Source organism: Onychostruthus taczanowskii, unplaced genomic scaffold, assembly GCF_017590055.1.
Source record: "Onychostruthus taczanowskii isolate IOZ18803 unplaced genomic scaffold, ASM1759005v1 scaffold179, whole genome shotgun sequence".
Classification (NCBI taxonomy): Eukaryota; Metazoa; Chordata; class Aves; order Passeriformes; family Passeridae; genus Onychostruthus; species Onychostruthus taczanowskii.
Window position 1 is genome coordinate 48,171 of NW_024499006.1, and position 23,262 is coordinate 71,432.

The 23,262-nt window shown below is 38.0% G+C and overlaps 1 protein-coding gene across 1 annotated transcript in view; it reads left to right on the forward strand.

The window, feature by feature from the left end:
• Nucleotides 1-311: 311 nt before the first annotated feature.
• Nucleotides 312-23,262, forward strand: part of POU6F2 (POU class 6 homeobox 2) — a 312,199-nt gene continuing 289,248 nt past the window's right edge. The window contains exon 1 of the mRNA XM_041400352.1: nucleotides 312-416. Coding sequence (XP_041256286.1) covers nucleotides 312-416 — 105 coding nt within the window. The remainder of the gene's footprint in view (nucleotides 417-23,262) is intronic.

A 23,262-nucleotide genomic window follows, 5' to 3' on the forward strand; every position in this document is an offset into this window, starting at 1 on the left:
ATCTGAAAAGTTTAGGCTCTAAAGAAAACACTCAGTTTAAAATACCTTATAGGTATATTAAATCTTCAGGCTGAAGATTACAGCAAGTGTTTGCTCTTTGGTGAGTAGCTGTTTGTCTCACTTTATTTACTTGGTATTGGGTATTTGTCAATGTCATTTCATATCTGCAGAAAATTCATACGTTCTGTGGAAGTATGTATGTGTTTGAGAGTGCTGAAGGTCACATGACTATTTCATCCTATTTGGTGGAGCAGCTTGACTTTTTTCCCTTGCTTTTGGTGATGGTTGTGAGTGCAGAAGTTGATTGACAGATGCATGCCAGAAACCCCCATTCTCCTTTTCAAAGACTACATATGATGGATTGCGATCTTTCAGCACAGCAGGACACAGGGACCATGCAAGCTGTAATTGGTCAGGTATGGAGTCAGCCATTTCTCAACTCCCCTTTTATTTATTTTTTTTTTTCACAAGGGTCTAACCATATGATTCACATAATTCATATTTACAGTACCATCTTTCTATCAGTATCTTCAGCTACCAGCGAGTGTAGTACTGAAAGTGAGAAAGGCAAAAGAAACACAATAATCTGGCCAGGGAATCACTAAAAAAAACTAAATTACCATCCTTTTCTTCTAATAAACCCCATTTCAGTCTGAGCTTTATCAAATCAATGTATTTATTAATTTGCTGTTTTATTTTGTTTAAATATGCTGAAGTAGAAGAACCGAGGAGTGAAAGTGTTATGTTTGCTGGGGAGTTGCTTTCTATTTGTAATGCTGTTCATTATTTTTATATTGACTGTGTTATGTACTAGATGCTGTGGCTTTTATTTTTTGTTTTTATTTTGTCTTCTTATACTCCTAATCCAGATAATGTGTGATTGAACCTGGTAAATGTAGTAGTCTTTGCTGCTGCAGAGGGGCAGCCTGCAAATTAAACGCTGCCACAATCTGAAAGGTCCAGGTGGTCTGCTCGTGCTTCCTAATGCAATCCAGCACAACAGCTTTAATAAACAGCTCTATTTAGTTCTCCCTCCCTGTATCCAGGGAAGTGAACTGGGGCTGCTGTGATGAAATGCCAGAAGAATATCTCTCTAAGGCCTTGCAAGCTGATTTTTAGAGCTTTTCCGTTTTGTCGTCTTTGTCTTCCAAATGGGTCAGTGAGTCCTTCTCTTTCTGTTTTGTGATTTCTGATAAGTCTGTAGTTTTTATATGTGTAATTTAACCATGCTGTTTTGAGCTTTAGCCAGAAGAGAGAAAAATCATTGTCTTTTCATTTGCTTCAAATAATAACCTGAAGTGGGGAAAAAAATTATTTTGTTCTGATGAACAGGGAGGGCTGTTTTCCTGTGAAAGCAGTCAGAGTCAGATGAGAGTGCCTGTTTTTCTTTTTCTAACAAAATTTTAAGTGCTCAACACTTTCTCATTAACCACTGACTTGTAAATCATTCTCTGGTAAAGGGTATTTTTTTAACTCTCAAAACTTTGTGGTTTTTTGCATATGTTTCCAGTATAGTGAACGCATGCTGCTGAGATGATGACATAGTGTTTGTTTTCTATATTTTGATATAATAGTAGAAAAATATGCATTCTATACATTGTTTTCATCTAAATTATGGCACAGCACTGAAGTCCCTCAAAGCACATGGTTTATTAATACCATCATACACAGTAATGCATTTTTGGGCGGAAAATGTCAAATATGTAATGCCATGTTTACCACAGACTTTTATTGCTTTAAATATTTTAAAAATAGAAGATACATTTTTTATTAAAAATCCTCCAAACATTCACAGCTTTCTGTTAGGCTGGCTTATACCTAAAAAGTGGGGCATGCTTGCCAGTACTACATTGTGCAAAAAGATGTATTTTAGACTGTGTTAATTACCTTTTTGTTTAACTTGTTCAGTCTTACAGAAATATATTTAATGATTCCAAGGCAGATACAATGGCAAGGTTTTGAACAAGTGCACTTGATAGAAAATGTATCCTGAAATCTTTATAAATCTAAAAGCTTGCAATATCTCTTTAATATAAATTTTGTTTTCACATGTAAGAAAGTGTAAGCTAACTATTTTATGTTTAAGGCTTGCCAACTCTCAGAAAGTGGTTTTGAGGCTGGAAATGGTAGAAGGATTTTTTTTTTTCTGTGTGTAATATGCCATATTTCATTAATTAAAAAAGTTCAGTGAATGTCTGGAAAAATGTTTATATCATATGTTCTTGTATTTCATTTCCTCAAATTAGTATCAAGATCATGTATTTAAAAGAAAAATAAATTTAGGTATTTTAGGTGACTAACTTCTGTGGGTTTTCTGTGTTAGACTTTATAGATGTTATTTTTCTGAAACTTACTGTCTTAGGTGCTGCAAACATTATTTTCAGATCAGCATGTGTGCATATTTACATTTCATATATGTAAATGTGCACATCAAAATGGGTTTATAAATTCACAAAATTTTCAAGTGTGTTTTTGTTTTGATTAATTGTCCAGTGTTTCATTGTTATTAGCTATGTGTTAAGATAGAGTAAAAAGTTTAACTTTTTTTTTTCTGATAAAAAATTACACATTTTCTGGTTGTATAATTTTCTGGTTGTATATTTTGCTGAAAATAGCCATAGATTTTCTTTAAGTATTTTAAAAGAAAATAACTATCAAAAGGCAAGCCCTATGGCACAAAATCTTTCCATATTTTAAGTCTCTATTTTGTATTGATAAATAGTTAAGGTTTGCATATTTAGTAGTTGCATAGTTTTAGAAGATGCATTTATTTCCTGACACTAATAGAAAAAGTTCTTAAAAGTCTTTGCTAACTTTCAAACCTCCAAACACAAAAAATTGGATAAATGTTTATAATTTGGCTTTTTTATATCAGCATTGTAATTTTTTTCTGCCATGAGAATTATTTTTTTTTACTAATCCTGCAGATGTAGCTCTAAATTCAGTCTTTTTTACTGGTAATGGAATGTGAACTCGCATAATTAAAAATCCAAACTGTACATGTATAGCTGATGCAATGGAGATCAGACACACTAGCAGTTTTTTGTAGTTCAGGCATTAGTCTGTGTTTGACACAAATGGAATAGCAGAGCATACCGATTCAAAGGCATTTTCAACACTAAGTACTTGTTCATCATTAAATGCATTTTTTACTTTTTTAAAAACAATCTGGATTTCAACTGTTTTTAACAGTCCACAGTGATTCCCACTCGTGGTGGCAATGGTGTGCAGAGTGCTACAACTCTGACTGTTACCCAGCACCTGGGTGTACTGGGTCCAGGGTGCAGAATTGCTTGTGAGCCTTCCCTCTGGATATTTTCTCCCCCAAGCAAGCAATAAAACAGCCAAGTACTCTGAAGAACAACCTCCTTGCCTTGTGTGTCAAGATCTAGAAGCTCATTGCTCATTGTGATTTTGATTCATAACTGGAGTGTTTGGCATGAAACCCTGATCCCTGCCAGCAATAGGCTGTAGCGTCCTCCCTTGCATGCCAAACCACAATATCCATTATTTCTTCAATTGTGTTTTGCTCTTATATAAAATATTAGCTGGATTTTTATGCCATATTCACTGTATATCCTGACCCCATCTGAATGAACAGATAATTAAATGTGTCATCTAATTATTCCAATGACGTTGTAATTTGTCTGCCTTCTATGCTTTCTAAAACCTTTACTATACCTTTTTCGTATTCTTTTTTCTCTCCATCTTTTTTTTTCCCCTCAGACCTGAGCTTGTGAGTGACAGGTTAGTTCATCAGCATTACAGCCCTCCTGTTTTTTTTCTCATCTCATGCAGACAGGTCACTGTGTCCAATCACCCTTCTGGCTCTGCTGTCCCCAGGGGAGCCCGGGCCAGCCTGCCATCTTGATCCACCGGCCTGAGGGCCCAGGCTGGCTGTACATTTCTGTGTTCACTGGTTCTTGCAAATATAGTGAAGTGGGGAAGGGGAGGGGAGCAGCTTAAATTAGGTCTCTGTATATTGAGAGGAAGCAAATTAGGTAATGTTCTTCTTCAAATAAGCATGTGTTTGCAGTTATTACTGCTATGCTTGAGTTCTCTTTCTACAAATTTAGCACGTTTATTTCTGTATTTCAATGGTATCCTCCATACGATTTCACCATGTAGTAAATGCTATTTATGCAAGGGTAAACATGCTCTTTTCCCACAGAGAGTTCTCTGAAGCCCAGTTTATGAATCTGATACATTGCTGCAGCCAGTGTGGGTCTTTCTGTTCTGTTTCATTTTGTTGCCATTTAAAATTTTTTTTTTGTATTCTTCCTCATGATTAACCACAATAGAACATGTTTTAGAGAAGCCATTCCTTTTGTAAATTTTGGTCACTTTTCGGAAGTTTAATCTGTTGTCAGTGTTGTTTTTATAATGCAGACTAATATGTATCCAGGATCTATATCAGATCTATAATATTATTTTGTCTTGAGCAATCTCTAAATGATTTTTCTTGTAGCAGTAGATAAGTTCTTTTTGTCTTGGAATATCTGTTTCCAGCTCTAATCTAATATCAAGGATTGCCTATAACATATACAAGCAGAAAATAACCATATGTAAAGTTAGGACCCACTTTTGTAAGACAGCAAGGAATTGTGCCATTCTGTCTGCAATCTGGGACAAATCCTGTTCTTTCAAGTAAGAATTAGTGCCATCACTGTAAGAATGACTACTTGCATAAGTAAGGCCAGACTACTTGTTCCCTTGGCTGCTCACTGTATATCCAGCACAAACATTGTAGTCCTTTACAGTCACCAACAGTGGTTTTCTGCAGTTCAGGACTGTGAGGGAGAGACTTATGGACAGGTACCCATTGACTGGTTTTTTCAGTAGCAGAAAAACAATGTAAACAGTAAGAAACATATTTGAAAAACTTCATACTTTTTAATATTTATGAACAAGCTGGTACTCTGATAATGAAACATTCCATCTTTGCAGAAATCCACTGTTGTATACACTCTCTAGAATATTGTGTCCCTAAGAATTATTATTGTAAGGAGATGCAGGAATGTGGCTGTAATATTTTACAGTATAAATATTTATTGTAGAGGACTTTGGATCTTGTTAATTTAATATATGTAAATTCTTTGGTCCTAGGCCTGGATTCCAGCAAAAGAATGCATTTTTCTGTTGACTTCTGTTTTTACAGCAGAAAAGATGAATTTTTATCATTTTGATTCATACTTGAAAAGATTTTTTTCTTCTTTTCACACCAAAATTGGATTTTAATTGAAATCAGCTTTCTAAAAACATCTTTAGTAATTTTCTCCAGTTTTCTTTTTTCTGTTCTGTACTACTGTGTGGTTTAATCTGTGGGTCAGGTCAGCCAATTAAGAGGTCAAATCTTAAAAAAGCTGTGATTTGTACTCTGTGTATATTCACTATATTCTAATTTTAAGAGAAAAATTAAGTATATCAGATGACCTTTAAATTGCTGGACAAGTGACTCTCCTCCAGTGATGTAGATTATTATCTTTTGACAATGCATTTACATTCAAGTACCTCTGTTATGTTTCCTAGATTCTAGACTGATAAACTAAATATCAGTCTGGCCCACTTTTGCGTGTACAGTGCATAGAAGTGACTGCTGAGCCTCTTATCTTACAGTGACCTGTAGCTGTAACAAGACTTTTATTTTTCTTCTCTGATCTTAACTGCAACTCAAATGGAAGAAAATAAAAGGACAATCAAAGACAAGTTGTATACAGCACTTTCAACATTAGATGAAGATATGGCAAAATATTTTTTTCCTGAGATTTAAATTGTTCAGCAACATTAATAATGTAGCTTTTTATTCTGAAATTCTAAAGATGGAAGAACCTCAGATCAGGCAATTTTGAATATGTGCATGTTTATTTCTCACTAAACTTAACTAGACTTAAGCATGTACTTAAAAGTTGGTCAGCAAATCACTTAAGCCCATAAGAAGTCTGCAATTGCTAAAGCTTCAGGTGCACAGAATGATATTGAATTCAGTGGGACTCCTCATATATATAACAATTGGCAGGATCTTGTCCAACAAGCCTATTGTGTTACTGCTAATAAATATAACAAAGTCTGGCTTAAATGCTAACTAAATAATTGTTGTGCAAACTGTTTTACAATTGGAACTGGCTATTAGGAATAAAGATAGTAACCCAACGGTCTTGAACCCTTACTTTTTGAGGATATCAGGGCTACAGGTAAACAGACTATCACTTCAGGGGTTTTATTTCAATGTTGGCTTCAAAACCTCTGTGATGTGTTGTACTTTTTCTTCAAAAAAGAAATATTAGTTGATGTTTGCTGCTGATTCTCTGTTGACTGGTAGTGCTGTTCTATAGTAGTGCTTTATCTAACTGTTAGATCAAAAGAAAATTTTGAAGATCAAGGGACTGTTCAAAATTTCTAGCCATTCTTAAAAGAGGTAGTGTGAGAAAGCTTAATTAAAAAAGGTTGTGGGGAGAAAGAGGGGATGCAAAAATCTTTATTTCAAGCAATCTTTACATGGTGAACTATATAAATAAAATTTTCTTAAGTTGTTTAGAATAGTTTTTATAGTTACTGATAAGCGTGTTTTTTTAATCTATATTTGTATACACCATACTGTATATAGCAAAACTATCTCTGACAAACTTTTACTCACATGAGTAATAGCAATTGATACTGTTTAATGAATTAAAGTTGAATTATTAATTTAAATATTAATTATTAAATTATTTTCAGGAGATGAGGACCTCATAAATTCATCTTGCTCTGTACTGTAGATATACAGCTGTCCCATGTCCTTTGCACATGTGAATGAGGATTTACAAGGCAGGACCGTGATAGTTGTTCTTGTCAAAATACATAGGTCTTGTCTTGGCAGTCTTTTCTGTGCCACCTTACTCTAAAAGAAATCCAATAATTTGACAAGCAGTGCTACAAAATCACACTTGAGAGAGTAATTTTTGACCCTGTGATATATCTAGTGAGTGGTATCTTAAGTGCTTACTAAATATGATCTGTTCCTAAAGGCGGCTCGTTCCAGGATGGGGTTCTGAATCCATAAATGGGGAAGGGCATTGTAAAGGGAAACAGGACCTTAAGCAAAAGAAAAAGAAAAAAAAAAGTTAAAATGGAACTTAGTGCTATTTCAGTCATTGATTCCACAGAGTAGCTTTTATTTTTTAAGTTGCTAGCATTTTCATGGAACTCGGACTCCTGTGTTTTTGGAAGACACAATCCAGCTATGGAAGGTCACTTCCAAAAAGGAAATATTACAGGGACAAGTAAAGGACAAAAGTGTTTTTTACCTACCCCCTGCTATGGAAACAAGTTTTAAGAAACAGAAAATAACAGAACATGAGTTTTTTGCAAGCAAATTAGTGAAAGTCATGTTAATAGTACTACACAACTGCTGTTAGACATATTGTAAGTGATACTTCTGTATCAGAATGTTGTACTTTTCACTAAACTGTTTACATGTCTAACTGCTTTTTCACTTACAAATCCAACTTATGGAGCTGTAACACAATTTTTACTTGAGCTTTTCTTATGTTTCAACTGCAATAAAATTTTACTGGAATAAAAAGCTGATGGCTTTAGCCCATTCTGGAAGACATCCTTTTTTGGGGGCAAAATAAACAGCTAAATATATATTTGCAGAACAGACTAAGACTGAAACAACAATATCAATGACTAGAATATTTCATATCCTTGCTTCAAGCTTATGAATTAAAATCACATTGTCTCCATCAGTGGCAAACTAGCATCCACTTTCATTTTTTCATAGTATATCACATTAAAGGCTGTCATTGTTTTGGGGTTTTTAAATTATAACAATGGAGAAAGGAGAAATGGGCCTGATTATTACTGAATCCACCTTTAAAAATACACACACAAAAAAAAAAAAAAAAAAAAAAGCTAAAGATGCAAATAATTCTGATCATGGTTAAGTGTGGCATTTCCAAGACACTGTCATTGGGTCTATAACTTTTGCTACTAGAACGAGATGCTGCCAAGTGCTGAATGTGTCTGGAGTCCTGGACCTCCCCCTGGCTTTGTTAGCAGGACAGTTTCAATGAAATAAAATAATCCAGAATAAAGAAGAATTATGCTACTGTAGGAAACCAACAGTTATTGCAAGATTGATGGCCATTTAGATCTTACCTTCTTTTCGCTGTGCCCATCCCTTTCTGTGTACAAAATATGCTTCACATTTTTCAAATGAATTATACAAAGCAGAAATAATACCTGATTTGTATAATTCTAATATTTTGGAAGAAAGGTTAAAAGTTGTGGCAAATGTAAAAGTGGCTTCTAATGTGGAAGGATAAAGCAGAAAATATCAAACTCATTTTGCTTAGTGTCAGTCATGATGATTTATCATTATAGTCAGGGCAAACTATGGTCTTGGAGCAGAAACAATTTTGTCCATTAAAAAGGGAAAAAAACAACTCCAAAGCTCAGAATGTTCCAGTCTGATTCTTATGTCCTTAGGGTTGCAATATTGAATTCAGAATTGGGGAAGCTTAATCTTGCAGCTGGATTTGACAAGATGCTGGTCAAGCAGTAGGCAGAAGTGATGGTTTTTGTGTTGTAATGCCCATGGTGGGAAATAAAGACAGATAACAATATTTTTCCAGAAGTCTGTGTGCAGTATACACCACCTGCTCCAGCTTGTCACCAAAGTAGGCAAGAAAACTTTCTGTGTGCAAGTTGGTGAGCAACGCTTGCAATTTCAAAGTCTGACAGATGACAAATTTGGAGTGCTCTAAAACAGCATTTGAAGGGTTCACTATAGATCTGAACACAGCTGTTTGCTTTAGTGCTATGCTTACTTAAAGGGTGATCATGAAACCATTTGAGCACATCCATAAGTATCCCCACAACTTATTGAGAAACCTCACGAGCAGCACATTGTGCATTAGACAATGTAATGCTGAAAGCTTGGATCTCCTCTGGTTGTAAGAGGATATAGACATGCACTGCTGGAAAAAAATAAACCAGTTCTCCATCTCCCTCAGTTAATCCTGGGGAGAAATATGTGTGTGTGTGAAACCTGGAGGCTGAAACTGAAATTGTCAGGTGTTTGGAAAATAAGAGCTGAATTTTGAATAGTCAAGCAACAACACAAAAGAAGCTGAAGATTGGAGTTTTTTCCCCTAAATATATTGCTTTCAGTTTATTTTTGAAGTTCATGCTGGATTTTAGCAAGAAGAGAAATTTAGGTTTGCCCCCCGACTAAGGATTTAGAGTGACTCTGTAATGAATTTTAACCCAAGGGGCACTGTGGATATTCAGCAAACCTTTGTTCTACTTTGCTCATGTCTTTATGCTAGACCCATCACTGTAGTTATTAGATCTCAAAGATTACATTCTTTGATCTAGTGCTTTCTAAATCCTTAAACCACGGTTTTTATTTCTTTAAAAGGTTATATCCAGCATTGGGTTGGATTGTAAAGTACCCTTTGACTCTCATGAAGGACACAGAAGAAACAGTTGCTTCTGAGGGTGTATTTCCTTCTGATCATGAAGTACCACAGCATTTTATTGAATTAAGAACTGCACAAAAATCTGTGCTTTTAATCTGGTCAGTGTATTGAAAATTTTTTTATTTCCATGATATCATGATGTCATTCATTCCTGATACAACAAACATTAAGGTATATACATAAATTTCAGTTACTCTTTTAATATAAAAAAAAGCTGCAAAGTTGCCTCATATTTCCCTAAGAATATAAATAAAAGCACACTAAACTTCAAACAGATGTTTAACATGAGCATGTTCAGGATGGGTTCTTGGGGGTCTCTTTTCTGTCTGATATTTACCAGGATTCATCAGAAGTAAATCTGTGGTGCTAAACAGAGTTACATTTGGACAAACAGGATCACCAGCAGCCTCTAAGTTTCTTCTGTCAAATTCAGAAGCCCTTACATGAGCAAATTTACAAGTGTAGTCTACAATATTTGAATAATTAGTGATTCCTAAGATAACCAGAAAGAAGGCACAGAAAGGAAAAGAGAAGAACACTAAAATTAAACCCAGTGTGCTCCATCCTGACTGATATTAATTATACTCTCTCCAAACTGATCTTTTTATTTTTCCCAATCAGTCCTGGAAGGCAAACAATAAAAAATTGTTATGTATTTTCCCTTAATTTTGGAAAAACAAGACTGAAATTGGCATCTGAAAATAAAAATTTCACTAAAAAAGTGGTAGTTACTTTTTCACTTTTATAATGCTTGTGTTTGGTTTTTTATCTTTTTTGAGAAGTTCAAGCACTGGAGATAGTAGCCTAATACTACTTTATACTGGGGTATCTTTATACCATCTGGAAGTACAAAACAGCTGTAAAGTGGGTTGTAAGAGTAATTTACTTATACATACTTGAAAGTTCTTTTATATTCCCAGGCATGGTAGAAACCCACCTTGAGGTACATAGGGATAGAGTCCAAACAAATGCATTCGAATTTCCATTTTTTTCAGATGGAAATAAAAAGGGGATAGGCAGAAATCAGACTGGGGAAGAAGAGGAAGGAGAAGGCCTTATTTAGTTAGAAACAGATATCTGTTAACAGACAAGGCGAAAGGTTCAAATCCTGTTTTATTGGTCTCCATCTATATCTTTGCTGGCAGTGATAAAAACATGAAAGAGAGGGAAGAGAGCACTACTCACACCGTAGCAGTCAGAGCTGCTTTCTCAATCAACTTGGTTTTAAAATGAGTATGCTTAAAACAAGAGTCTAGTTCTCTCTTTTTTCTTTCCTTTTTTTTTACCCTGTGGGCTGCAGTGTTGCTTGCTGTGACTTTGGACAAAGATTTGTCTTTGCAGAGCATTATTCAGTTAGTATACCTGATTAGTGAAAAAGAAAACAAATTAAATTCATAGGAATTAATGCCAATTAAATTCCCTCTTTCTATTCTTTCTATTGCAAGCTGCATTCTTCAACTCCAACTTAAAGGGTGAATAAAAACAGCAAAGAGAAAAAAGCAAAGCCAAGAATGACAGTTATGCTAATGAGGAATACCTTAAAATTAGTCAGATATGGAAAAATTATTAAAATAGCAATTTTAGCAAATTAGCAAACTCTTGTCAACACAAGTTCCTTTGAAATTTTGAGGAGCTTCCTACTCCATTTTATTTCATAATCCCTTTTAAATGGAAACATAGGAGGCTTAAGGGATTCTGTGAAGATATTTCTCTCTTTGCTTCCCCATTTTGTGAGAGCCTAAGGGAAAAATATTGGCAGAACTTGTAGAACCTTCTATAATTGAAGTAGCCCAGTATTTCCTATTTTAGGATCTTTGCTGCTGTTCTTAGTATTTCCACCTGGTTGGCTAACTCTTCCTAAATACTTTTAAAGGCGATTTCTGCTAAAATACTTCAGTGGTTCCCAAGGAAGATAAGGAAATACAGTGTATTTTTGCCCATTTAAAAATATGTCATAATTAAGAGCAAAACTTTGAATGTGGTGAGGAGTAGGAGCATTGGGCTTGACATGTCTCTTCAGCTATCCTGTGACAAGCCATGCTTGATTATATTCCAAGCCTTTGAGAAATGTAGTTTGCAGATGTTTACTTTGGAACTTTAAATAGCTACATCCCCTCAAAATTCACAGAAAAATGAACTTCAGAAAGGAACCTCTGAAAATCACCTGCACATGGACAGGATCAGTTTATCTGAGTCACATTATTTGTGTAAGTGCTTCCTGAAAAGCTCCATCCAATTCCAAATTCCATGAGCATCAATTCCACAGTATCTTTGTCCTATTCATTGCACCAAGTAAAGCCCATATCTTCTTGCCTCTTTTAGGAGTATCAGATTATTTCTGTCCCCCTTGAAATACTAGTTTCCCACTATACCTGTCATGGGAAATGGCAGAGGTGACACCAGGGAGCCTTTACTTTTCTATGTACTCAGTGACCATATCCACAGGGAATGGAAAAAAGAGAATGTGTGATTCAAATGAAGACAGGACAAGAGCCAGGGAAGATGAAAGATATGTAGTGAAACAATAAATGCACAAGTAGTCAACCAGGACTAAAAAGTGACAAGGCATGGAGAAGTAGGAGCCTGAAGAGTGGATCCAAGAGAGGTTTTAACTATGAGGGACAGTAGGGAAGAGGACTTGCCTGTATGTAGGCAAACTTAGATGAAAGGAACAATGGAAAGGGGTCTGGACCTGGTTAGGGATAAAGACAGAAGTAGAAAACCAGTGGGGCAGGTTCCCTTTCTTCTCAGAAATTTCTGCTGGCAAATCTCACTGGCAAAATTTCTCAGTTCTTTAAAACATATAAATCTACACATACAAAATGTGGACAGTGGTATTTGTACTGTTAAGGAACATCATTAAACTAATTTGTTTTGCTTGTAAATATATATAATAATGACCCTTTAATAACATATTGTTTATGTAACAAGTTAACAGATTCTTTAAGTTCTTTTAGTGTGACTTCTTTCTTAATATTACAGTTGATATATACTGTTACTTTGCTCCCTAGAAATTGTGGGAAGTTTATGTATGTATGTATGTATGTGAATATACATACACATATATACACATGTATGTATTTATTCTGGGCCAAATGCCAAAATATGACTAAAAAAGTCTTATTCTATTTTAAAGGGAGGGTTATTGTCTTTGCATGATTTTAAAAGATTAAACAAGATAATTTTTAAAGAAAAAGTACCTTTGACTAAAGCACTAAAACTGTCCTGCTTATAAAATGTCAGACTGGAACATATAGGCTTTTATTCCTCTTTCATATGAATGGTAGGATTAAAGGTTCTAACACAGCTGAATTTTCATTTTGAATGAAAAATTTCCCACAGATCTTGCCATTACTATTTCCAACTGACAAAAATCTATTAATTTACCCAGTAGTTTTTGTAGAATAGTGACTGACATCTAGAGTTTTGAACATATATAGACACTGGTCTTTGCACAAAGTAGACACATTAAGCCCCCATAACAGGTCAACTTGTCTCTTGATTCTCCACTGACTCAACTACTTATTTACTATGTTAAAAATGGAAGCATTGCAAAGTGAAGTGCTTGTTTCCACTGCAAGTGTTAAATACAATCCCTTTGCTGCAAAGTAAAAGCTCCAGGTTCCTATGGCGAAACAACACTGGATTATCACTTGAACAGATATAATTACTACTATCAGCAACTTGAAGTCATTTTAATTCCTATACTACACCAATTTTATCTCTGACAGGAGGGATACTTTTCTGAAACTTATTTAGCTTCTCTTGAGCGTTATTTACAATTGTGACTATAATCTCTTGATTTAGTAAGAGAATGTCACCATGCTGAAGGAGAACTGGGAATAGGTGTCTAGTACACACCAGGGTGATGTGCAAAGGGGAAATAGTAACCACCAACATGGAGGTGTGAAAAAGGTGGGGCTAGAAGAACGCGGGAGACACAGTGTAGAAGGAGGGCATGGCAGTTAGAGAATAGGTGCTTTGGTAAGGTTGAAAAATTTAATTACTTATTGAATAAGTTTTTTAATGGTTTTATATATTAAACTAATTGTAATAATGACTCAGAAAGGTCAAAATATTAGGACTAGCAGCCTAATTAGGATTACATAGTGGCAGAGAGCTGTGTGAAACAGTTGTGTACAAGAAAACTGAGGATAATAAAACTACATCCATGTTATATTCTTTCTCTTCACCTTTATCCATTTAGCATCTGCTCAGATACAAGTTCAGGGGCCCATCTTACAAGACATCAGCAAACCAGGCTTGTGGTAGTGGTGTAGCAAGATCTGAGAAAAGTGCAAAATCAGGGCTCAATTCTCTCACCTTCCTGTTCTGTATCAGTACATTACAAAACTTTTAGCTGTTGCAATATTGATGTTAATCCTCTTAATTCCATTTTTTATTCCTTTACTGAAGGTAGACTGGCACAGAAATTGTTTGGTGGCAAATCTGGGCCCAGAGGGTTACAGATAAAGTTTACAAAAGCAAGAACAAGTCTATGAAGCTGTCTCTAGATGTGACATACATCCAGACCTGTTCGGTTAGCAGAGGTGTTGCTGGCCATGGTATTGAACCCTCCCTCAATGTGATTAAATTATTTTTTTGAAGTTGCTTCTCTAAAAGACAATTTATTTCTTGGTCAGTATCTTTCTGCCTTGAATCAACTTCAGCTTGGTTAATGCCACTTAGACACTCACTGTATCTGCAGCTGTCTCCAGCATGAACATAGAAGGATAAAACATAGGAGGATAAAGTATATATTTTATCCCCTCCTTTCATTATTTCATTTCTTCCCTTCAGGCTACAGAAAGAAAAGAATTATTATTTTATTAAGTTTTACTAAAATGATGCTTTTTTTCCCCCCTCACAAATGATCTGATAAAAATAGGATTTGTGGGCAAGCTCACATCAGTATTTGAGGTGTGTAGGTGTATAACTGAATCACTTTATGCTGCATCCAGTTCTGGGCTCCCCAATACAAGAAAGACAAGGAGAGGGTCCAGCAGAGTGCCACAAAGATAATTACAGGTCTGGAGCGTCTCTCTTATGAGGAGGGACTGTGGAAGCTGGGCCTGATGCATAGAAATATCACAAAGGAAGTTGCCAAGACGATGGTGCCAGACTCTTCCATGGTGTTCAGTGTCAGGACAAGGAATGACTGGCCATAAACTAAACCACAAAAAGTTCCACCTCAACATGAAGAACAACTTCTTTATATTGAGGGTAGTAGAGCACTGGAACAAGTGCCCTGGGGAACTGCCCAGCGAGATTGTGGAGTCTCTCTCCCACCTCGATGCATTCCTATGTAAGCTTGTCTTGTGCTGGACTGGATGATCTACAGAGGTTCCTTCCAAAAGTAACAATTCTGTAATTCTGTGGTTCTCTGTGTAGTTCAAGCTTGGAAAAAGTGTGTGATTCATTCATCCTAGTTTTGGTACTGTCTTTCTCATGGTTTATGGTTTAAAGGCTGAACCACAACCACAACAATCCTCCTGCAACAAACCAACAAACTGGTTTTTGATAGGTGAAAAACTTTTCTTCAAAGAGGAAAGACAGATAACAGGTGAAAAAGTAGGAGATTAATGGAGAGCTTTGAAATCTGTTTCTAAAAGGAGGAACAAAGAAATAATTATTTTGCCAGTGCATATAGGTATGGGTGTAATCTTTTTCACATTGGGTTCTTTTTCCCAACAGCCTGATGATGGTTTTGACATTTAAGCTGCAAAGATCAGAAAGCTACATGCAGTCTCAAACTTCAGCTTTCATAATGCAGCTTCATACTACAGGATTCCTTTTAGGCTAAATAAATCACAGGCAAAAACTGGATTAATTTGAGAGTCTCTCCTTTGCTGTGGTTAATCAAGTATTGCATTACAGAATTGCTACAGGCTTTCTTCTCAACAGAATGTGTATTGGTCTTACTACAATGCTCTCCACTTGCAGAAGACTTCTGTATCGAAGAGGCTTATGCTTGAATAGTATTATGTCAGTGTATTTCTTAAAGAATCTGCACCAGTGCTGCCTCGCCTTGACTTGTGTGTGCAGTTTAGATTACCACAATATAAAAAAGACATGAAGCTATTAGAGAGCATCCAGAGGAGGGTATATTTGGTTTACATGACCAAGCTTTGGTTGTAGGGAGGCTACAGGGGTGGCTTCTGTTAGGAGCTGCTAGAAGCTTCTTCCGTGTCTGGCAGAGCCAATCCCTGGGAGCTCCAATGATGGACATGCCACTAGTTAAGGCTGGGCTAATTAGAGATGATGGGAACACAGGACACATCTTTGATAACAGATTTAATAGGATAGAAAAAAAAGTTACTGTGTAGAAGTAATTGCAGCCAGAGAAGACTGGAGTGACAATATGTGAGGACAAATTTGCAGACACCAAGGTGTCTCCACTGGGAGAAGGAGGAGGAGAAGGTGCTCGAGGCACTGGAGCTAGGATTCCCCTGCTGCCTGTGGTGCAGACCATGGTGAAACAGCCATGCCCCTGCATGGAGGATAGATGCAGAGATGCATGTGCAAGCCATGGAGGATCCCATGCCAGAGCAGGTTGAGAGGAGACTGTGACCCTGTGGGAGGCCCACGGAAGAGAGAAGCCCACTCTGGAGTAGCCTGTCCTTCAGGAACTGCACTCTGTGGAATAGTGACCCACGCTGCAGCAGTTTGAGGAGGACTGTGGGATGGGCGCACATTACAGCAATTCTCAGGGAGCTGCTGCCCATGAGATGGACTCCTGCTGGAGAAGTTAATGGAGAACTATTTCCCATGGGAGGAACCTTGTGCTGGAGCAGGGGGAGGACTCTTCTCCCTAAGCAGCAGAAAAAATGATGGAACTGACCATAACCTCCATTGCCTGTCTCCCTATACCACTGGGGAAGGAGGTAGAGCTGGGAAGGAGGGAGGGATGGGGGAAAGGTGTTTCTAAGGTTTTATTTAATTTCCAATTGTTCTGCTCTGATCTTCTTAATAATAAATTCAGCTTTTTTCTTTAATGCTAGCCTGTTTTGACCATGTTGGTATTTAGTGACGGATCTCTCCCAGTCCTTGTCTCAACTCATGAACCCTTTATTATATTTTCTCTACCCTGTCCAGCTGCAGAGGGGAGTGAGAGAGTGGCTTTGGTGGGTGCCTGGCATCCAGCCGTCATCAACCCACCACAGAGGGCCATAAGAATGGTGAAGAGCCTGGAGGGGAAGCCATATGAGGAGTGGCTGAGGTCACATGGTCTGTTCAGCCTGGACAAGAGGAGAATGAGGGGAGACCTCATTGCACTCTTCAACATCCTCACAAGGGGAAGTGGAGGGGCGGGAACTGATCTCTTCACTCTCATGAACAGTCACAGGACTTGAGGAAATTGCCTGAAGCTGAGCAAGAGGTGATTTAGGTTAGATATCAGGAAAGGATTCTTCACCCAGAGGTTGGGCACTGGAACAAGCTCCCCAGGGAAGTGGTCACAGCACCAAGCCTGACACATCTCAAGAAGCATTTGGACCACACTTTCAGGCACATGGTGTGACTCTTGGGGCTGTTCTGTACAGTGCCAGGAGATGGACTTGTGATCCCAATGGGTCCCTTACAACTCACCTGATTTTATGAATCTCTCTTCAGTGTATTTGTATGTTCTGAAGTGTTTTACAAATGCAACATTCTTCTGCTTCTGAGCCCTTCAGTTACCAGTAAGATGAAATGGAAAAATATGGAGTTGAGCCTAGCAATTTTACATGGCAGTGTGTATATGAAAGTAAAGAACCTGTTGCCAGTGGAGTTTAAAGGATTGCATCAATTCCAGTGTGGAGCTTGAGCAGGGTATCAGAAGTGCTCAGAGACTTCCATTGTCCTCTGATAGCACAAAAGGTGAAAAAATGTAGCTCTGTAGATGCAAGTGTGGAGGCTGCTTTTTCATTGTGTTTCTTATTTAGAGAATAGATCACAGATGCTAATGTGTGCTTGCAAACATAGCTTCTGAAACCCCTAATCTCTTCCGCATTTTTGTGTTTCTGCCAGGTGTTGTTTCCAGTCTAGAAGATTGTCCTCTTTCAGGTGTTTTTTTCCAGTATTACCCCTTTGCAGGGGTAACAGTATCAGGAGATGGAGTTCAGGGTATTCATTCATTATGTATTTACTGTTTTCTAGCAAAGCCCAGTAAAATAACCCACTTCACAGAATCATGAAATCACAGAATCAATGAGGTTGAAAAAGACCTTTGAGATCATCAAGTCCAACTTATGACCTAACACCACCTTGTCAACTAGACCATGGCACTAAGTCACATTCAGTCTTTTCTTAAACACCTCCAGAGATGGTAACACTACTACCTCGCTGGGCAGGTGATTCCAATGACAAATCACTCCTTCTGTGCAAAAATTCTTCTTAATGTCCAGCCTAAACTTCCCCTGCCACAGCTTAAGACTATGTCTTCTTGTCTGTGCCACTAAGACTGTACCACTGGTTGCCTGGAAATAAGACACTAATCTCAAACTGGCTACAACCTCCTTCCAAGCAGTTGTAGAGAGTGAAAAGATCTCCCCTGAGCCTCCTTTTCTCCAGGCTAAACAACCCCAGCTCCCTCAGTCATTCCTATAAGAATGACTTCTGTTCCAGACTCTTCACCAGCTTTGTTGCCCTTCTCTGGACCTGCTCCAGCATCTCAACATCCTTCCTAAATTGAGAGGCCCAGATGTGGACACAGTACTCAAGTTGTGGCCTCACCACTGCTGAGTACAGAGAAAGAATCACTTCTCTGGCCACACTATTCCTGGTACAAGGCAGGATGCCATTGGCCTTCTTGGCCGTGGTGGGCACACTGCTGGCTCATGTTCAGGCTGCTGCCAATCAGTACCCCAAGGTCTCTTTCTGCCTGGCCTCTGTCCAGCTTCTCTGTCCTCAGCCTGTAGTGCTGCAGGGGGTTGTTGTGGCCAAAGTGCAGGACCTGACACTTGGTCTTGTTAAACCTCATATTGCTGGATTCAGCCCATCGATCCAGGCCATCCAGGGTGCTCCTGCAGAGCTCTCCTGCCCTCCAGCAGACTGACACTGGCACCCAACTTGGTGTCATCTGCAAAACTGCTAATAGTAGGCTTGATCCCCTCATCCAGATCATCAATAAAGATATTAAACAGGACTGGGCCCATACACAGATCCCTGGGGGCCACCACTAGTGACTGGCCACCAACTGGATTCAACACCATTCACCACCACTCTCTGGGCCTGGCCATCCAGGCAGTTCTTAACCCTGCAAAGACTGCACCTGACCAAGCTCTGAGCTGCCTGCTTTTCCAGGATTACGCTAAAGGATACTTCAGTATATACCAAGAATGTACAAGACCTAGAATGTAGAACGCCATAGTCCCATCGACTAATACAGAACCTTGTTCAAAATGTGGGTTGTATGCGTGGATGTGGTTCGGATTTTGTTGCTAAACATGCCATAATCAATATTGCTAAACAAACCTTTATCATGAGACAGTCAAACCAACTGTAAATTGTAATTAAAGACTAATCAAAAAATCTATTGATGTTTGTGGCAAGATTCAGTATGCTTTGAATAGGTCCCAAAGTAAAGAAATAATCACTATTTTAGCAGGGTTCTGCCTCTACAGCTGAGAAAATTTCTCTGCTAGAGATGAGAGACTGATTTTGTTTACCTGAATTCTCCCATGTTCCAAAGCTCTCCTGTTTTTAGCTTGGTAGAAATAATGTTTACATAACAAGTATGAATGCACTGCAGAGAAGTAGCAGCAGAAAACCCTATCTTGTTGCGTAAGGAATGCCATAACAGAAACTTACTTGTTCAAATAAAACACAGGGCAATTATCCAGCTATACTATATTGTCAAGCTCCAAATCTGTTACACTTGTTTACAAATGTCTGTGGAAAAAGGATGAAAATCCTGGCTTTACTGAAGTCAGCAGGGATATTTTCATTAACTGATATTGCTTAGAGAGTTTATGGTAGTTATAGGTACAGAAAGTCTGTGCTGGAAACAGAATTATTCCAAATCTGCTCTGAATAATTGTGACAAACAAAGATTAAGGAAAAAATTCTAACTTCCAAGGGCTATATATTGACTAATACCCAGTACCATGAAGGAAGTTAAAAAATGCCAACAGCTCCAAAACCTACATGCTCATTCTCAGTGGTTTAAAGAACCCCATCTTCCAAGGATGAACATCTTTTTATTGCTCCCTTTTGCTTTCTAGTAATACTTACATTTTGGTGTAACCATTCACTGTATCAGGAGCAACAAGAACTTTCAAAACAAGATACTTGCTAATTAAATATTTGTGACAATATTCCATACAACATTTTTATGCTTTATGTAATACTTTAGTATCAATACATACAGTTTCTTGAAATGTGCACATTAGGACCCTCTGGTACTTTAAAATCACAATGGCAGCAATCTTCAAATTATATACTGTCAGGATCAAAGGAATCTGCTTCAGTAATGTTCTAGTCACAATAGTTTTAAGCCTTGCTTGTATGGGAAAAGCCCTGCTGAGGTCAGTTATGCCCTTAAAGCTCAGAGTATGCTGCAATCCTTTGCTGGAGCATGGCCTAACCTCTGAATGGGTAAATGAGGTCAGTGTGGGATTCTTCCACAGTAGTCTTCTCTTCCTGCTCCTCAGGCCATGGCTATGCAATTGTCCATATCAACTTGAATATACCTTTGTGGTTAGTGTTGAATCATCCAAATGTCATCTGATTAGCTTTAACAGCTAATATAATAATATAAATAAAGCTAACATATTAGCTTCCAGTCAGACACATTTGAGGATGCTTACAATCCATGCTTAAGTATAACATAATTGGACATGAATATGTTGATTCAGTTCATCTGAAAAGAAAGATTTAACACATTTTGGCTTTTTTTCCCCTCAGAAATTAGTCATTTTCATCTGATATAATATTGTTGCTGTACAAATGGGAATTATCACTTATCCCAGTTTTTAGGTGTTAGAATTAATGTTACCCGAAAGGATTTTAAGTTGTTACAAGTATTTCCTAAATTTAAATTGTTACAAGTATCTCATAAATGAGTGTTGAGGGTTAGGATTTTTCCTTTTGTTTCTTTCCCTCATGGAATTTTGTCCCATATGTTGGTAGGAAACAATAACTACCAATACTTAAGAAAACAAAAGATGTAGTTGGGTGTCACAACATTCCACTGAAATGGCCCTGAATGGGAGTGGGTTGCAAGTGATAAGGGGAGAGAAAAGGTGAGGTGGTTGCTACAGAGGTGGTTGGTCCAGTTTCTGAGTTTGGGGGAGGAAGGAGCTGTTTGCTGTTTTCCCTGCCACCTGACCGCTCGGAGCTCAGAACCAGTGCATGTGGTGCCAAAACACTGGGATTGGCTCCCGCCCTTAGCCTCTACTCATAGCATGTTGCCACCGCCACTCCTGTGTGTTGGACTCCAAGATCCCAGTCTGCTGTGATTTTCGTGCACTGCAAGTCTGCTTAATTAGGTTTTTTTTGTTTCCCAGATGTTTTGGAGGGGGCAGGGGAGGGTGTCCCCATATGGGCCACTTCTGTGCGGTAGCTCGGCAGTCGTGACCAGCTGCCGTCCATGACTTCCTGTCTTGGCTAAGCGACCATTAACTGCACGGTCTCCAAGCTTGCACCAGAGCGCCCTCTGCAGCTATGGGGGGGAATCATCGCACCTGCTCGGCCTGCTGGGAGCCACCAGCGCCCCTGCCGGCTGCGACTGTAACTACACCAAAGGGGAAAGTGCTCAAAGAGCGGGAAGAGACTTTATTGGGTTTTCTGTTCTTATTGGTTGTTGCTGCCGTTGTTGTTTGCTTGCCTTGTTATACGTGCACACACTTTTCCCATATCTTTTCCTGAAAGCCCCATAATTTCAAAGTTATAATAATTTGGAGGGAAGGGAGTCATATTTTCCATTGAAGGGAGGTTCCTGCCTTCCTTGGCAGACACCTGTCTTTTAAACCAAGATAATGAGAAACTTAATTAACTTCTAGATTCTTGGATTTGGAGAGCAATGCAAAAATGTGATTGGTAACTGGAGGGATCTTGTACCTTGTACAATTAGATATTTTAATGGACGAATTACCTGGCACACCTTCATCCACATAATTTAGGCAACTTTTAAAGAACTTTCAGATGTACTTGAATGTTTTATGAATCTTGTAATTGTCAGTCTGTGGGTTTCTTCCTCCTGGTTAAACTTTAAAATTTGTCTGTGTCTCTTCTGATGCTTGATTTCTCATTTGGCATATACTCACTCTGACTTAGGCATTTAAAAATTATATGTCAAAGTCTGAGGCAGCCACTCTAAAGCTTGTTTTCTCTCTAGAGTGCAATAAAGGAAGGTAGGTACTGTGAGCTGCACTGGAAAATCTTACTAAATTCATGTAAATAATTTTAAAGTAAGGAAATATGAACCGTGCATTTCATTATACAGCAATTAAAAGCAAATATTTCCTTTAAAAAGCTTTAAAAAATTCTTGCTGTAGGTTAACTCTGGAAAATGAACTCTAAATTGCAAATAAAAAAGCCTGCAATTTTGGCGTGCTAAAAAAGTATTCTAAGCAATGTCCAGAGGCTGAAGATTGGAAGTCCTCCAACAGAGGAAGAGGGGGATGTGTCTAATAGCACAGCTCATTTCTATAAAATAGTCAAAGAGGTTTCTTCTCAATAGGAAATATTATCTTGATTTTTTTTCCCCCCAAATCATCTGGTATGTGAGGATATATGTTTTCCTCAAAAAAGTTTTAAAAAATACTATTAAATTAGAACAAATACTGATACTCATATAATTCTTATGAGAGTTGAATAACAGCTGGGAAGAAAAAAGCATCTTGCAATGCAAAAAGCCTTCCCTTTTTATAGAGTTTTGGTCTCAAATATTACTTCATAATAATATATAATCACAACTGTCTTGGTTTAATACAATTTAGAGGTGCACATTCTAAAATGGGTTACCTCCCATTAGTTTTAACCCATCCCTTTCCACCAAAAAGAAGGCACAGATATTAGTAGACTGAAGTAAAGAAAAAATAACAGTTTGCTAAAAAATGAAACAGCAGCAGGTAAAAAATAACAGTTAATTATCAGTAGCTACAACATTGCTAAATCTCTCAGTCCACAGGCACAAAGAGAAAACTAAAATTGCAGAGAACCCCCACCCCCAAGATGGTACCCTCTGCAGACAACTGTGTTTGGGCAGACAATGGGAAAGACAGCAGCAGGTTTTCCACCTCTCCTGACTATATGTGGAGGAAGAGAACAAAGAGAAAAACAACACAGAAAATGAAACTCCTTGATTACAAAAACTCCCTCTTCCCCATACAACAGCCAGCAGGAAACAAGGACAAAACAAAAAGAAAACCTGGAGTCCAAACTCAAATGCCCCCTGTCTTGGTTTAGGGCAAGTTTGGGAGACAACCCCCAAAGGGGCTTCTCTACGAAAGCAGAGTCAATTGCCCCGCCCCCCCCAACCGGTTCAGGAGAAAATATCTCCTTGGAGAAAAAGTGGAAAGAAACCTGTTTATTAAACAATAGAACCCAAACAATATTAAACAATAAAACTTCTCACTGCTCCAAAAAAAAACAAACTCAGAACAGTCCCCTCCCCGGGTTGCAGCTCGTCTCACTCAGTTTCTGATCAGTCTCTCTGGTGCTGGAAATGCCGCGGCCCAGGCCCGGCCAAGGGGCCTCAGGTGGAGCTGCCGGTGCTCTTCTGGGTGTTCAGTCCAGAGCAGGCTTGAGCAGATCCAAGAAAAAGGAAAAATCACAGTCCAGGGAACTTCTTTGCCTCAGCTAGCTAAAACTAACT